This window comes from Pseudophryne corroboree, chromosome 5 (genome assembly GCF_028390025.1).
Source record: "Pseudophryne corroboree isolate aPseCor3 chromosome 5, aPseCor3.hap2, whole genome shotgun sequence".
In the NCBI taxonomy this organism is placed as follows: Eukaryota; Metazoa; Chordata; class Amphibia; order Anura; family Myobatrachidae; genus Pseudophryne; species Pseudophryne corroboree.
Genome location: NC_086448.1, coordinates 51521160 through 51537821, shown reverse-complemented (window position 1 = coordinate 51537821; position 16662 = coordinate 51521160). Strand labels below are relative to the sequence as shown.

Genomic DNA, 16662 nt, shown 5'->3' with positions numbered 1-16662 from the left:
CACTGGTGAACCCTCACACCTACCCTACTCTCACCTATACTACTCACACTAATACACCTGCACACCTTCTCTATTCCCACGTGTGCTACCCACACTAATGCACCCTCACACCTACCCTACTCCCTCCTATACTACTCACACTAACACACCCTCACACCTACCTATTATAATACTGACTCTAGTGCACCCTCACACCTACCCTACTCCCACCTATACTACTCACACTAATATACCCTCAGACCTACCCTACTCCCACTTTTACTACTCGCACTGGTACTCCCTCATGCCAAATCCACTCCCACCTATACTACTCAGACTAATACTCCCTCACACCAACTCTACTCCCACCTATACTAGTCACACTAATACACCCTCGCACCTACCCTACTTCCACCTATACCACTCACACTAATACACCATTACACCTACCCTACTCCCACCAATACTACTCGCATTAATATTACCCTCACACCAAGTCTACTCCCACCTATACTACTCACACTAATACACCCTCCCACCTACCCTACTCCCACCTATACTAATCACACTAATAATCCCTCACACCAACTCTACTCCCACCTATACTACTCACACTAATACACCCTCACACCTACTCTACTATCACCTATACTAATCACACTAATACACCCTCACACCTACCCTACTCCCACCTATACTACACACACTAATACTCCCTCACACCAACTCTACTCCCACCTATAATACTCCCACTAATAAACCCTCACACCTACTCTACTCTCACCTATACTACTCACACTAATACAAACGCACACCTTCCCTATTCCCACGTGTGTTACCTACCTTACTCCCTCCTATGCTACTTACACTAATACACCCTCACACCTACCCTACTCACACCTATACTACTCACACTAATACACCCTCACACCAACTCTATTCCCACCTATCTACTCACACTAATACTTCCTCACACCAAGTCTACTCCCTCCTATACTACTCACACTAATTCTCCCTCACACCAACTCTACTCCCACCTATACTACTCACACTAATACACCCTCACACCTACCCTACTCCCACTTATACTACTCACACTAATACTCCCTCACACCAACTCTACTCCCACCTATACTACTAACACTCATACAACCTCACACCTACCCTACTCTCACCTATACTACTCATACTAATGCACCTTCACACCTACCCTATTCCCACCTATACTACTCACACTAATACACCATCACACCTACCCTACTCCCACCTATACTACTCACACTAATACTCCCTCATACCAACTCTACTCCCACCTATGCTACTCACAGTAATACATCCTCACACCTACCCTACTCCCACCTATACTACTCACACTAATACTCCCTCACACCAACTCTACTCCCACCTATACTGCTCAAACTAATAAACCCTCACACCTACCATACTCCCACCTATACTACTCACACTAATACACCCTCACACCTACCCTACTCCCACCTATACTACTCACACTGGTACACCCTCACATCTTCCCTACTCCCACCTATACAACCGACACTGGCTCACCCTCACACCTACCCTATTCTTATGTGTGCTACCCACACTAATGCACCCTCACACCTACCCTACTCCCTCCTATACTATTCACACTAATACACCCTCACACTTATCCTACTCCCACCTATTTTACTGACACTGGTGAACCCTCACACCTACCCTACTCTCATCTATACTACTCACACTAATACACCTGCACACCTTCCCTATTCCCACGTGTGCTACCCACACTAATGCACCCTCACACCTACCCTACTCCCTACTATACTACTCACACTAACACACCCTCACACCTACCTATTATAATACTGACTAAAGTGCACCCTCACACCTACCCTACTCCCACCTATACTACTCACACTAATATACCCTCAGACCTACCCTACTCCCATCTTTACTACTCTCACTGGTACTCCCTCATACCAAATCCACTCCCACCTATACTACTCACACTAATACTCCCTCACACCAACTCTACTCCCACCTATACTACTCACACTAATACACCATCCCACCTACCCTACTCCCACCTATACTAATCACACTAATACTCCCTCACACCAACTCTACTCCCACCTATACTACTCACACTAATACACCCTCACACCTACTCTACTATCACCTATACTAATCACACTAATACACCCTCACACCTACCCTACTCCCACCTATACTACACACACTAATACTCCCTCACATCAACTCTACTCCCACCTATACTACTCCCACTAATACACCCTCACACCTACTCTACTCTCACCTATACTACTCACACTAATACAACCGCACACCTTCCCTATTCCCACGTGTGTTACCTACCTTACTCCCTCCTATGCTACTTACACTAATACACCCTCACACCTACCCTACTCCCACCTATACTACTCACACTAATACACCCTCACACCAACTCAATTCCCACCTATACTACTCACACTAATTCTCCCTCACACCAACTCTACTCCCACCTATACTACTCACACTAATACAGCCTCACACCTACCCTACTCCCACTTATACTACTCACACTAATACACCCTCACACCTACCCTACTCCCACCAATACTACTCACACTAATACTCCCTCACACCTACTCTACTCCCACCTGTACTGCTCACACTAATACACCCTCACACCTACTCTACTCTCACCTATACTACTCACACTAATACACCCTCGCACCTACCCTATTCCCACCTATACTACTCACACTAATACACCCTCACACCTACCCTACTCCCACCAATACTACTCACACTAATACAACCTCACACCTACCCTACTCCCACCTATACTACTCACACTAATACTCCCTCACACCAAATCTACTCCCACCTATACTACTCACACTAATACTCCCTCACACCAACTCTACTCCCACCTATACTACTTACACTAATACACCCTCGCACCTACCCTACTGCCACCTATACTACTCACACTAATACACCATTACACCTACCCTACTCCCACCAATACTACTCACATTAATATTACCCTCACACCAACTCTACTCCCACCTATACTACTCACACTAATACACCCTCCCACCTACCCTACTCCCACCTATACTACTCACACTAATACTCCCTCACACCAACTCTACTCCCACCTATACTACTCACACTAATACACCCTCACACCTACTCTACTATCACCTATACTACTCACACTAATACACCCTCACACCTACCCTACTCCCACCTATACTACTCACACTAATACTCCCTCACACCAACTCTACTCCCACCTATACTACTCCCACTAATACCCCCTCACACCTACTCTACTCTCACCTATACTACTCACACTAATACAACCGCACACCTTCCCTATTCCCACGTGTGCTACCCACACTAATGCACCCTCAAACCTACCCTACTCCCTCCTATGCTACTTACACTAATACACCCTCACACCTACCCTACTCCCACCTATACTACTCACACTAATACACCCTCACACCAACTCTATTCCCACCTATACTACTCACAGTAATACTTCCTCACACCAACTCTACTCCCGCCTATACTACTCCCACTCATAAACCTTCACACCTACTCTACTCTCACCTATACTACTCACACTAATACAGCCTCACACCTACCCTAATGTCACATATACTACTCACAGTAATGCACCCTCACACCTACCCTATTTCCACCTATACTACTCACACTAATACACCCTCACACCTACCCTACTCCCACCTTTACTACTCACACTTTTACTCCCTCACACCAACTCTACTCCCACCTATACAACTCACACTAATACATCCTCCCACCTACCCTACTGCCACCTATACTACTTGCACTAATACACCATTACACCTACCCTACTCCCACCTATACTACTCACATTAATATTACCCTCACATCAACTCTACTCCCACCTATACTACTCACACTAATACACCCTCACACCTACCCTACATCCACTTATACTACTCACACTAAAACTCCCTCACACCAACTCTACTCCCACCTATACTACTAACACTCATACAACCTCACACCTACCCTACTCTCACCTATACTACTCACACTAATGCACCTTCACACCTACCCTATTCCCACCTATACTACTCACACTAATACACCCTCACACCTACCCTACTCCCACCTATACTAATCACACTAATACTCCCTCATACCAACTCTACTCCCACCTATGCTACTCACAGTAATACATCCTCACACCTACCCTACTCCCACCTATACTACTCACCCTAATACACCCTCACACCTACCCTACTCCCACCTATACTACTCACACTAATACTCCCTCACACCAACTCTACTCCCACCTATACTGCTCACACTAATAAACCCTCACACCTACCCTACTCCCACCTATACTACTTACACTAATACACCCTCACACCTACCCTACTCCCACCTATACTACTCACACTGGTACACCCTCACATTTTCCCTACTCCCACCTATACAACCGACACTGGCTCACCCTCACACCTACCCTATTCTTATGTGTGCTACCCACACTAATGCACCCTCACACCTACCCTTCTCCCTCCTATACTACTCACACTAATACACCCTCACACTTATCCTACTCCCACCTATTTTACTGACACTGGTGAACCCTCACACCTACCCTACTCTCACCTATACTACTCACACTAATACACCTGCACACCTTCCCTATTCCCACGTGTGCTACCCACACTAATGCACCCTAACACCTACCCTACTCCCTCCTATACTACTCACACTAACACACCCTCACAACTACCTACTATAATACTGACTCTAGTGCACCCTCACACCTACCCTACTCCCACCTATACTACTCACACTAATACACCCTCAGACCTACCCTACTCCCACCTTTACTGCTCACACTGGTACTCCCTCATACCAAATCCACTCCCACCTATACTACTCACACTAATACTCCCTCACACCAACTCTACTCCCACCTATACTAGTCACACTAATACACCCTCGCAATTACCCTACTTCCACCTATACTACTCACACTAATACACCATTACACCTACCCTACTCCCACCAATACTACTCACATTAATATTACCCTCACACCAACTCTACTCCCACCTATACTACTCACACTAATACACCCTCCCACCTACCCTACTCCCACCTATACTACTCACACTAATACTCCCTCACACCAACTCTACTCCCACCTTTACTACTCACACTAATACACCCTCACACCTACTCTACTATCACCTATACTACTCACACTAATACACCCTCACACCTACCCTACTCCCACCTATACTACTCACACTAATACTCCCTCACACCAACTCTACTCCCACCTATACTACTCCCACTAATACACCCTCACACCTACTCTACTCTCACCTATACTACTCACACTAATACAACCGCACACCTTCCCTATTCCCACGTGTGTTACCCACACTAATGCACCCTCACACCTACCCTACTCCCTCCTATGCTACTTACACTAATACACCCTCACACCTACCCTACTCCCACCTATACTACTCACACTAATACACCCACACAACAACTCTATTCCCACCTATACTACTCACACTAATACTTCCTCACACCAACTCTACTCCCACCTATACTACTCATACTAATTCTCCCTCACACCAACTCTACTCCCACCTATACTACTCACACTAATACAGCCTCACACCTACCCTACTCCAACCTATACTACTCACACTAATACTCCCTCACACCTACTCTACTCCCACCTGTACTGCTCACACTAATACACCATCACACCTACTCTACTCTCACCTATACTACTCACACTAATACACCCTCGCACCTACCCTATTCCCACCTATACTACTCACACTAATACACCCTCACACCTACCCTACTCCCACCAATACTACTCACACTAATACAACCTCACACCTATCCTAGTCCCACCTATACTACTCACACTGATACACCCTCACACCTACCCTAATCCCACCTATACTACTCACACTAATACTCCCTCACACCTACTCTACTCCCACCTATACTGCTCACACTAATACACCCTCACACCTACCCTACTCCCACCTATACTACTCACACTAATACTCCTTCACACCAACTCTACTCCCACCTAAACTACTCACACTAATACACCCTCACACCTACCCTACTCCCACCTATTCTACTCACACTAATACACCCTCACACCTACCCTACTCCCACCTATACTACTCACACTAATACACCCTCCCACCTATACTACTCACACTAATACTCCCTCACACCAACTCTACTCCCACCTATACTGCTCACACTAATACTCCCTCACACCAACTCTACTCCCACCTATACTGCACACACTAATATACCCTCACACCTACCCTACTCCCACCTATACTACTCACACTAATACACCCTCACACCAACTCTACTCCCACCTATACTACTCACACTAATACTCCCTCACACCAACTCTACTCCCACCTATACTACTCACACTAATACACCCTCACACCTACTCTACTATCACCTATAGTACTCACACTAATACACCCTCACACCTACCCTACTCCCACCTATACTACTCACACTAATACTCCCTCACACCAACTCTACTCCCACCTATACTACTCCCACTAATACACCCTCACACCTACTCTACTCTCACCTATACTACTCACACTAATACAACCGCACACCTTCCCTATTCCCACGTGTGTAACCCACACTAATGCACCCTCACACCTACCCTACTCCCTCCTATGCTACTTACACTAATACACCCTCACACCTACCCTACTCCCACCTATACTACTCACACTAATACACCCTCACACCAACTCTATTCCCACCTATACTACTCACACTAATACTTCCTCACACCAACTCTGCTCCCACCTATACTACTCATACTAATTCTCCCTCACACCAACTCTACTCCCACCTATACTACTCACACTAATACAGCCTCACACCTACCCTACTCCCACCTATACTACTCACACTAATACTCCCTCACACCTACTCTACTCCCACCTGTACTGCTCACACTAATACACCCTCACACCTAGTCTACTCTCACCTATACTACTCACACTAATACACCCTCGCACCTACCCTATTCCCACCTATACTACTCACACTAATACACCCTCACACCTACCCTACTCCCACCAATACTAATCACACTAATACAACCTCACACCTACCCTAGTCCCACCTATACTACTCACACTGATACACCCTCACACCTACCCTAATCCCACCTATACTACTCACACTAATACTCCCTCACACCTACTCTACTCCCACCTATACTGCTCACACTAATACACCCTCACACCTACCCTACTCCCACCTATACTGTTCACACTAATACTCCTTCACACCAACTCTACTCCCACCTAAACTACTCACACTAATACACCCTCACACCTACCCTACTCCCACCTATTCTACTCACACTAATACACCCTCACACCTACCCTACTCCCACCTATACTACTCACACTAATACACCTTCCCACCTATACTACTCACACTAATACTCCCTCACACCAACTCTACTCCCACCTATACTGCTCACACTAATACACCCTCATACCTACCCTACTCCCACCTATACTACTCACACTAATACACCCTCACACCAACTCTACTCCCACCTTTACTACTCACACTAATACTCCCTCACACCAACTCTACTCCCACCTATACTGCACACACTAATATACCCTCACACCTACCCTACTCCCACCTATACTACTCACACTGGTACACTATAACACCTAACCTACACCCACCTATACTACTCACACTAATACACCCTCACATCTACCCTACTCCTACCTATAAAACTCACCATAATACTCCCTCACACCAACTCTACTCCCACCTATACTACTCACACTAATACACTCTTACACCTATCCTACTTCCTCCTGTACTACTCACACTAATACACTCTCACACCTACCCTACTCTCACCTATACTACGCACACTAATACACCCTCACACCTACCCTACTCCCACCTATACTACTCACACTAAAACACCCTCACACCTACCCTACTCCCACCTATACTACTCACACTAATACTCCCTCACACCTTCTCTACTCCCACCTGTACTGCTCACACTAATACACCCTCACACCTACTCTACTCTCACCTATACTACTCACACTAATACACCATCACACCTACCCTACTCCCACCTATACTACTCACACTAATACACCCTCACACCTACCCTACTCTCACCTATACTACTCACACTAATGCACCCGCACATCTTCCCTATTCCCACCTATACTACTCACACTAATACACCCTCACACCTATACTACTAACACTAATACCCCCTTACACCAACTCTACTCCCACCTATACTACTCACACTAATACACCCTCACACCTACCCTACTCCCACTTATACTGCTCACACTAATACACCCTCATACCTACCCTACTCCCACCTATACTACTCACACTAATACTTCCTCACACCAACTCTACTCCCACCTATACTGCACACACTAATACACCCTTACACCTGGGTGTGGTTCATCAAATTGACAGTATCTAGGTCGACAATGTTTAGGTCGACCACTATAGGTCGACAGTCACTAGGTCGACATGGATGGAAGGTCGACAGGGTTTCTAGGTCGACATGTGCTAGGTCGACAGGTCTAAAGGTCGACATGAGGATTTTTTTTTTGGTGTCGTTTTCTTCGTAGAGTGACCGGGATCCCAAATTAGTGCACCGCGTCCCCTCGCATGGCTCGCTTCGCTCGCCATGCTTCGCCACTTTAAAAAAAACAGGAACATTTTACCAAAATCTCTCACTTTCTGATTCTCACACCCTATTACATTTCCCCCTAAATTACATTATCATACACACACACACAGCCTATATGTATTTACAAAGTCACCTTATATATATGTCCTTTAGAGCCCTGTCACAAGCACTGCTACGTGTGAAGGATGCAGGGCCGGATTATGGTCTGTGGGGGATCAGGGCATCTAATCTGGGGGGCACACACCAATAAAATTGACCCCTCTATCTTTTAAAACCTGCTCACAAATTGGGCCTGATTCAGAGATGTACAGCAAGTAAACCCTGATTTGTTCCGCAGTTGAGCGATTATGGTGGTCAGCGCATGCTCTGCAATGGTCTTGCGATGAAGGTCGCAGAGAGGATTTATTTGCAAAGTGAGTGACAGTTCGGGGCCATTTGCGGGAGGTATCCAGGGAGTGTCTGTAAAAATGCAACCATTTGGGCGGTGTTTAACTGCTTGCTACTGCGGTCCCATAATCATAGAAATTTCTCCGGGATCTTACTCCCTGCGGCCATGCTGCGTAGCCATTAGGCTACTCAGATGATCGATGTTTGCCGGATGTGCTTCCGAAGGCTGCGCCTTTGTACGCAAGCAGATCAGAGACTCCGATTAAGGGCGTTTCTATACACCTCTAGGCTGCTGTTACATTTGCATATTTTCGCACAGCCGCTGCATACAAATTCCCAGCTGCGAATGCATTTCCGTACATATCAGTATCAGACCCAAAGCCACTTTGAAAGAAAAATGCTCCAGGTAGTTTTTTCAACACAGCATTTTCTACCACTTCAAAAAATTGTCAATATTGCGTTCTATTTCATACAGAAGCGGCGGTATAAAGTGCTTGTAAAGTGTCTAAGAAACAATATTTTTTTTATAATATGACACACTTCAGATTCCACGTTATGTGATACGGAAGGTCACGCAGTCCTCGGTGGGCTTAATTAGGATGTGTTGAAAACCATCTTCAATGCATGATTCTGACAACTTAATACCGACTCACAAAACGTATGCTGAAATTATACATCGGTAACTTCTACTGACAGACAAAGCTTTGTCTATCGTCTGTTCTCAACAAGAATAAAAGTCGCCTTTGTCAAGATGAACGCGGAGAAGTTACAGGAGTAATTTACTGCATTCTTCGTGGTTTAATCATTTGTTCTACAAGCTTAGTTGCAAATTTGTTTGGAGGAAAAAGAAAAGGCCAAAAAACTCTCCAAGCCAAGAATAGATATTAAAAAAAAAATAAAAAAAATATTCTTTGAATTAATATTCTGTGCTGAAATATTAATGTGTGTAACATTTCCTCTCCACGCCCAGAACAATCTGCAGGTATTTGTAAGGTAGGATGCAAAGGTCATTGGCGGCATTAACTCATTGGCAAGATGTTTTCAATAAAGATCAGTCAAAGGCCAGGTCATATTAATCAGACAATTATTTCAGAGAAAAGGTCGAGCTTCATTTAATCTTCTTCATGTGTCAAATATTTTGTGATATCGCAAAAGCACAATAGAATTACATTATTCAAATATCCATGGGACAGTTTAAATGACCTCTGATAACATGGAATAATTTGACTATCATACATGCAAGAAGGTTTTTGATCGCTAAGAAGGACCTAGACAAGGGTACCAGCAGAGCCAGCCCTAACCAATATGATGTCCTAGGCAAGATTTTGGCTGGTGCCCCCTATCACAGACGCTAGTTCCGCTTCTGACCCTGCACCCCTTTCCCAGCACCATCACCTCTCACCCATAGCAGTTCTCATTTTGGTGTTCCTACCCCCTATATTCTAAATAGGAACAGTGTGCACATTCGGTGCACAGCCCAAAACGAGGTGTTCTTGCTGGGAAGGGGCATGGCCACACAATAGTACCCCCAGTTGAAATTACGCAACACAGTACTGCAACTTTATTCACATTATATCATGCAATAGTGTCTCTTATTCACATTACATCACACAGTAGTACCACGTTACTCCTCACAGTAGTGCCCCTTATTCACATTACACCACACCTATTGCTCTTTATTCACATTAGACCACACAGTAGTGCCCTTTCTATACATTATGCCACAAAGTACTACACCTTATACACATAATGCCGCACATTAGTAATGCATTTCGTATGCAGATAGAGCCGCAGTCACACACAGAATATAGGCATGCTGCATATCATTTTAATCAGCAGAAGCTGCTTGTGCCCCTAGGCATTTGCCTAGTTTGCCTATGCCTAGGGCCGGCTCTGGGTACAAGTACCCTCTGGGGGTGCAAATCATTCAAGCAGACACCCCACCTCTCATGGTTTCATACACTGCCATATTTTCTTGCACAGTGCGTGTTCAATACATGTTCCGTTGCAGCACTGGCGCAGTTGTGTCCCAAGAACATTTACATCATGGCTGCATATAGGGGTATATTCAATTAGGGTCGAAAACTGCCGTCTGTCGAAAAGATGGCAGTTTTTTACTTTTTAAGGTCGAATCGTAATTCGACCTATTCAATCCCTGCAGTTTTTATTCGGCAAGTCGTGGAATTCGACTTGTCGAATAGTACGTGAATCGGCGGTATAGCTGCCGACTCATGGACTTTTGAGTTAAACGGGGCCAAATTCTACAGGATTTGGCCCCGTTTCCGACCATCTCAGTCCGACATAAAAAAATGTCAGACTGAGATGTGGGATCCAGAGGAGGAGGAGGGGGAGAGCCGCGCGGAGACGGGGGACAGCCGCGGGCATACAGGGGAGAGAAGCACTACAGCACAGCGCTGCAGCAGGATGTCTCACAGCTGCGCCGCTCACGGCAGCTTCCACCCGGCTCCAGCAAGTGAGGTCACGCTTGCTGGAGCCGGGTGGACACTGCCGTGAGGTCTGGCGGCTGTGTGACATCCTCCTGCAGCGCTGCTGTAGTGCTGATCTCCTCTGTCTGCCCGCTGCTCTCCCCACTGGTCTACCCCCTCTCCTCCCTCTCCGGTCCTACATCACAATTCGATTTTTTTAAAGTTGAATTGAGATGAGATTGAATAGGGGTTGTAGGATCCATTCCGACAAATGCATGTCGGAATGGATCCGACCCTAATTGAATATACCCTATAAAGTCACTTATATGTTTCTCTCCAAGTGGAATATGTAATAGAGTCCGAGTTTGCTGGAGGTACGGGATGCCGCCCAATCTTGGACTTTTTTTAAACCGGCAATCATTTACAAGGCATAGTTTTGCCTTGTAAATTATTGCCGTTTTAAAAAACCTCCGAGATCGGCCAGCAACTGCACCTTCGGCAAACTCAGATCCGTGTTATATATGCAACAAAGTGTACCTTTTTGTTGCAAAGGAACTGGTACAAATTGGCAGATAAAGCGAATGGCATGGAGCACGGCGTGGACCACTTGAATAGAACCTTCGTCTTTTGCACACATCAAGTGCACACAATGTCTCGCCAATGTCTAGGTTAACTGTGCACTGCAATTCTGTTGCAATAACGATGCTAATGAGGCCATTTGGTGCGATTTGAGGATACTGTAGGTCGGCGCGATTTGAGGATACTGTAGGTCTATGTGTACACATCTGTATTACGTATAATGATAACTCACGAAGAGTACAAGATAATAAAAAAAAATATGAAAGGCAAAGTAGTAGAAGTACTTAAAAAGTTTAAGAACCATTGACCTAGACTCTATCACCATCCAGTTCTTCTCAATTCCCCTTTTACATAGGTGCTTCTGTATGACTTAGGCCCAGATTTATCAAGCCTTGGAGAGTGATAAATTTCACGGTGATAAGATACCAGCCAATCAGCTCATAACTGTCATGTCACAGACTGTGAGGTGAATTTACTAAGATGGGAGTTCTATTTAATATGTGATGTTGCCCATAGCAACCAATCAGATTCTACTTCTCATTTATCTAGCACCTTCTAGAAGATAATACCTGGAATCTGATTGGTTGCTATGGGCAACATCCCATCTTAAATAGAACTCCCATCTTAGTAAATTTACCCCTGTGTTTGAAAAATGACAGTTATGAGCTGATTGGTTGGTACTTTATCACCGTGCAATTTATCCCTCTCCAAGGCTTGATAAATCTGGCCCTTACTTACCCCACCCATGTCTCTCTATCTGATACTTGTCACCTCCCAGCATGTATGACTGGTGAGCTCTAATCAAATAAGAGTGTATTCTTAGCTTTATTGAGTTAAGTTTTATGCAGGAGCAATAAATACTGTACAGTGCACATGTATACAATATAATAATAATAATAATAATAATAATAATAATAATATAAATACATAACGTGTAATAGAACTGGTTCCGTGGAGAAGCACATTTGTAGTCAGACTTTAATTTCAATTTGGACTACTAAGGGCCAGAAAGTAGAAAAGAAGATTTAAATAAATCTTTACTCATGTAGTAAACAGAGGGTTCAGGGCATACTTTCCTACTCTCCCGGAAGCTGCGGGAGGCTCCCGTTTTTTTGGGTAGCCCCCCGCACCCCCGGAAGAGTAGGCAGGTCTCCCGCATCCTGCTCGCACCCTAGTGATGCGGGCAGGATGGAGAGAAATTCTCCCGTGTTCGTGGGTCCGTGGAGTGGGGAAGGGGTTAAAATGACGCAAATCGCGTCATTTTAACTTTGCCCCTTCCCGCGGACCAGCGAATCGCTGTGTTTTCCGGATGCGGGGGCGGGGCTTGCTGATGTCACAGCCCGTCTCCGCCCCCTGAAGTCTCCTGCAGCGTCTCCTCTCTGGGCTTCTCCTGGAGAGGAGAAATTCAATGTAGGCAGGTAGGGTTCAGGGGTCTAATCCAGTATCATTGTATTTGAAAATACGTTTTTGTGTTAGGTAAAATGGTTAGAAGCCTTGTGGAAGTCTGTCCATTGTTCTAGAACCACATGGGCAACACATTTGGCATTCAAAGTATCTTATCAATAACCTGAAGAGCTCTTTGGAGTCTGGGAGTGTTAGAGGGGGCAAGATGATTTTTGTGCACCACCAAAGAGTCACCAGCACTGCACTGCCCAGCCTGAGGCTGGTGTTACTATGGCATGGAGGCTCTTGGTGTCCTAGTATTGTTGCCTGATCATTGGGCCTGATTCAGCAAGGATCACAATAGCAAAATCTTTCTCTAATGGGCAAAACCATATGCAGTGCAGGTGGGGCAGATGAAACATGTGCAGAGAGAGTTAGATTTGGGTGGGATGTGTTCAAACTGAAATCTCAATTGCAGTGTAAAAATAAAGCAGCCAGTATTTACCCTGCACAGAAACAATATAACCCACCCAAATCTAACTCTCTCTGCACATGTTATATCTGCCCCACCTGCAGTGCAGCATGGTTTTGCCCATTACAGAAAGATTTTGCTTTTGCGATCCATGCTGAATCAGGCCCATAATAACCAAATAAGCGGCAAAGTGCACCAAAACCAAAGGTTTGGTGCTATTGTTGGCAGTGAGGAGTAAGTCATGGTATAAGTGAGAGAAGAAAAATCACATGAGGGAAGAGGGCCCTGCTCGGGAGAGCTTACAGTATGAAGGAACCGAGACCAGCGCTGCCCAACTCTCCAGTGGTATTGCTTTGATTGCATGAATTTCAGAGCCATCTGAATAACTTCACGAATGCATGAGTTCCATTTATATTTTGCCAGAGTAATATTTGCATCACTACGCTAGAAAGCTGAGGTCTGAGCTGTATTATGGCCATGGGTACCAGTCTACCATCCCACAGCGTCCCACAGCGTCCTACAGACTGAAACTTTTGCAGCATATGTTACAGCAGGGTCGGACTGGCGCACAGGGGTACCGGGGAACCCACCGGTAGGCCCCACTGCCTGAGGGCCCACTCCTTCCTCTAGGGATCAGGTTCCAGTCTGTGCACTTGTATTATACATGGTAGATAAGACACATTACACTGCACTAAACTATTGTGTATTTCAAGCCTCTGTGGAGGCTGGCCACACCCCTAAGTATGGGCCCCTATTACTGCATTCCCCTGGTGGGCCCTTCATGCCCCAGTCCGACACTGTGTTACAGTATATTCAGGGACGCTCCTCTCTGCCAACTGTGCTGAGAGTCTGAGCCCTAGAGCGCTCAGACTCTACTGTGCATGCGCGGCACCCATTTTCCCTGAGATTTCTCTACTGTGCATGCGCAGGACTCCGTGAAAATGGCCGCTGGGCCCCACCGCCGTGGATGTTTTCGCGGGACTCCGGGGGGGTGAGTATTTAGAAAATGGGTGCAGCGTGTGTGCGGTGGGGGCCCCCTCTGGACTCAGGGGCCCATGTGCACCGCACACACTGCACCCATTGTAGAAACGCCAGTGAGTATATTGTATTTAATGTCCAATGCTACTCATTGCAGTGATGCATGTTGAACTATCAGTAATCTCTTACAGACACTCCGTCACTGCCATCAAGTTCCTTTATTGACAATATTATTATTGCAGCCCTATTATTTATTTATTTTCAGTAAAAAAATACAGCTATGCCCCCTAAATGTGATATCATGAAATCAGATTTTTAAGATTTTAGGGATAGTTCATCACATTTGTGGTAAAAAAGTGAAATTCTTTACTATTTGACTTCTTTTTTCAATGACCTAATAATAAACAATTCCAAGGAAAAAGTTTACATATAACGTACTTACGTGACTGGGTGTAAGCATACAAAGACTTTCTGGGACCATCCATCGTGGGCTGGACCTGAGGTAGACGAGCTTCTGTGGGGAGAAAAACACATGAAATATTACCAATATTACCTATTTGAAGGCTGGCGTTGTATATATATATATATATATATATATGATATCTGGATAATCCGGCACTCCTAATAGTATCCAACCGCCTGTGTGCCATTGTCCAAGCGTATACACATGGTGGAGTCGGAACAAATTAATGTTCAAGACGGACATGGCACTCCAGGACTAAATTTCAATAAATTTTAATGTCCCAGCTTAATCAACAACCTGCATCAATCTCGGTCCAGGGTACAAATATCCGCAGGTACCAATGATGCAGTGTGCAAAACATGACATCAAAGCACAAACATGTTGAACGATGCAGCATTTCGGGCCACACAGGACCCTTCCTCAGGTAGTGCTGGTGCTTACAACAAACAAATTAACAAACGTACATAAAACATAAAACTTACCTATATAGTGTCCCCATGCCGGCGTCCTCGATCCAGGAGCAGCGTGGAACTTCCGGTCAGGGCAAGGCGCCTGAATGATGACATCATCGGGAGGCGGCGGTAACCACGGCAACCCGATGCACGGAGTTGCTAACGCTGTCCCGGCCGTTCTGCCTGACAGGGGAGGCCATATATCTATAAACACATAAAGCGATGGATGAAATACCAAACAAATGGAAATACAAAATACACTACATTTAAGACGAGTGTGCCGTGCTGGTACACCGGATGAGCTGCAGACAATACAACTCTCAGCCCGTATACCAAACACCGTTACACACTACTGATAATCGTCATAAAAATGACAATAATGCATATAAGAAAGCTGACATGCAACAGTGGAAGACAGTGTATCATAATACATGTACAAAATGAAAGTGGCATCCGTGTGGATACTATATGTACCTCACAATTGCTGCCAAAGAAACCAAACTGACCTAGCCTAATCAATAACTAGATAATATAATAACCTGACTAGAACTATCTATATTGTAAATAATTCCAATTGATTTTCTCGTTTAATCCTGAAGGTTGCATCGTGTTCAACCTCATGATCCACTTAGCCTCTAATCTATGTAGCGCCAGGACCCTATCCGCTCCTCTCGATAACTCTGGAATGTGATCAATTATTTGGTAACGAAGTTCAGACA

The 16662-nt window shown here is 45.2% G+C and overlaps 1 protein-coding gene across 2 annotated transcripts in view; it reads right to left on the bottom strand.

The window, feature by feature from the left end:
• LOC134927169 (uncharacterized) overlaps positions 1–16662 on the bottom strand; it is a 352100-nt gene that overhangs the window by 230915 nt on the left and 104523 nt on the right. For both annotated transcript variants that reach the window (XM_063921268.1, XM_063921269.1), the window contains exon 12: positions 15471–15542. In XM_063921268.1, coding sequence (XP_063777338.1) covers positions 15471–15542 — 72 coding nt within the window. The remainder of the gene's footprint in view (positions 1–15470; positions 15543–16662) is intronic.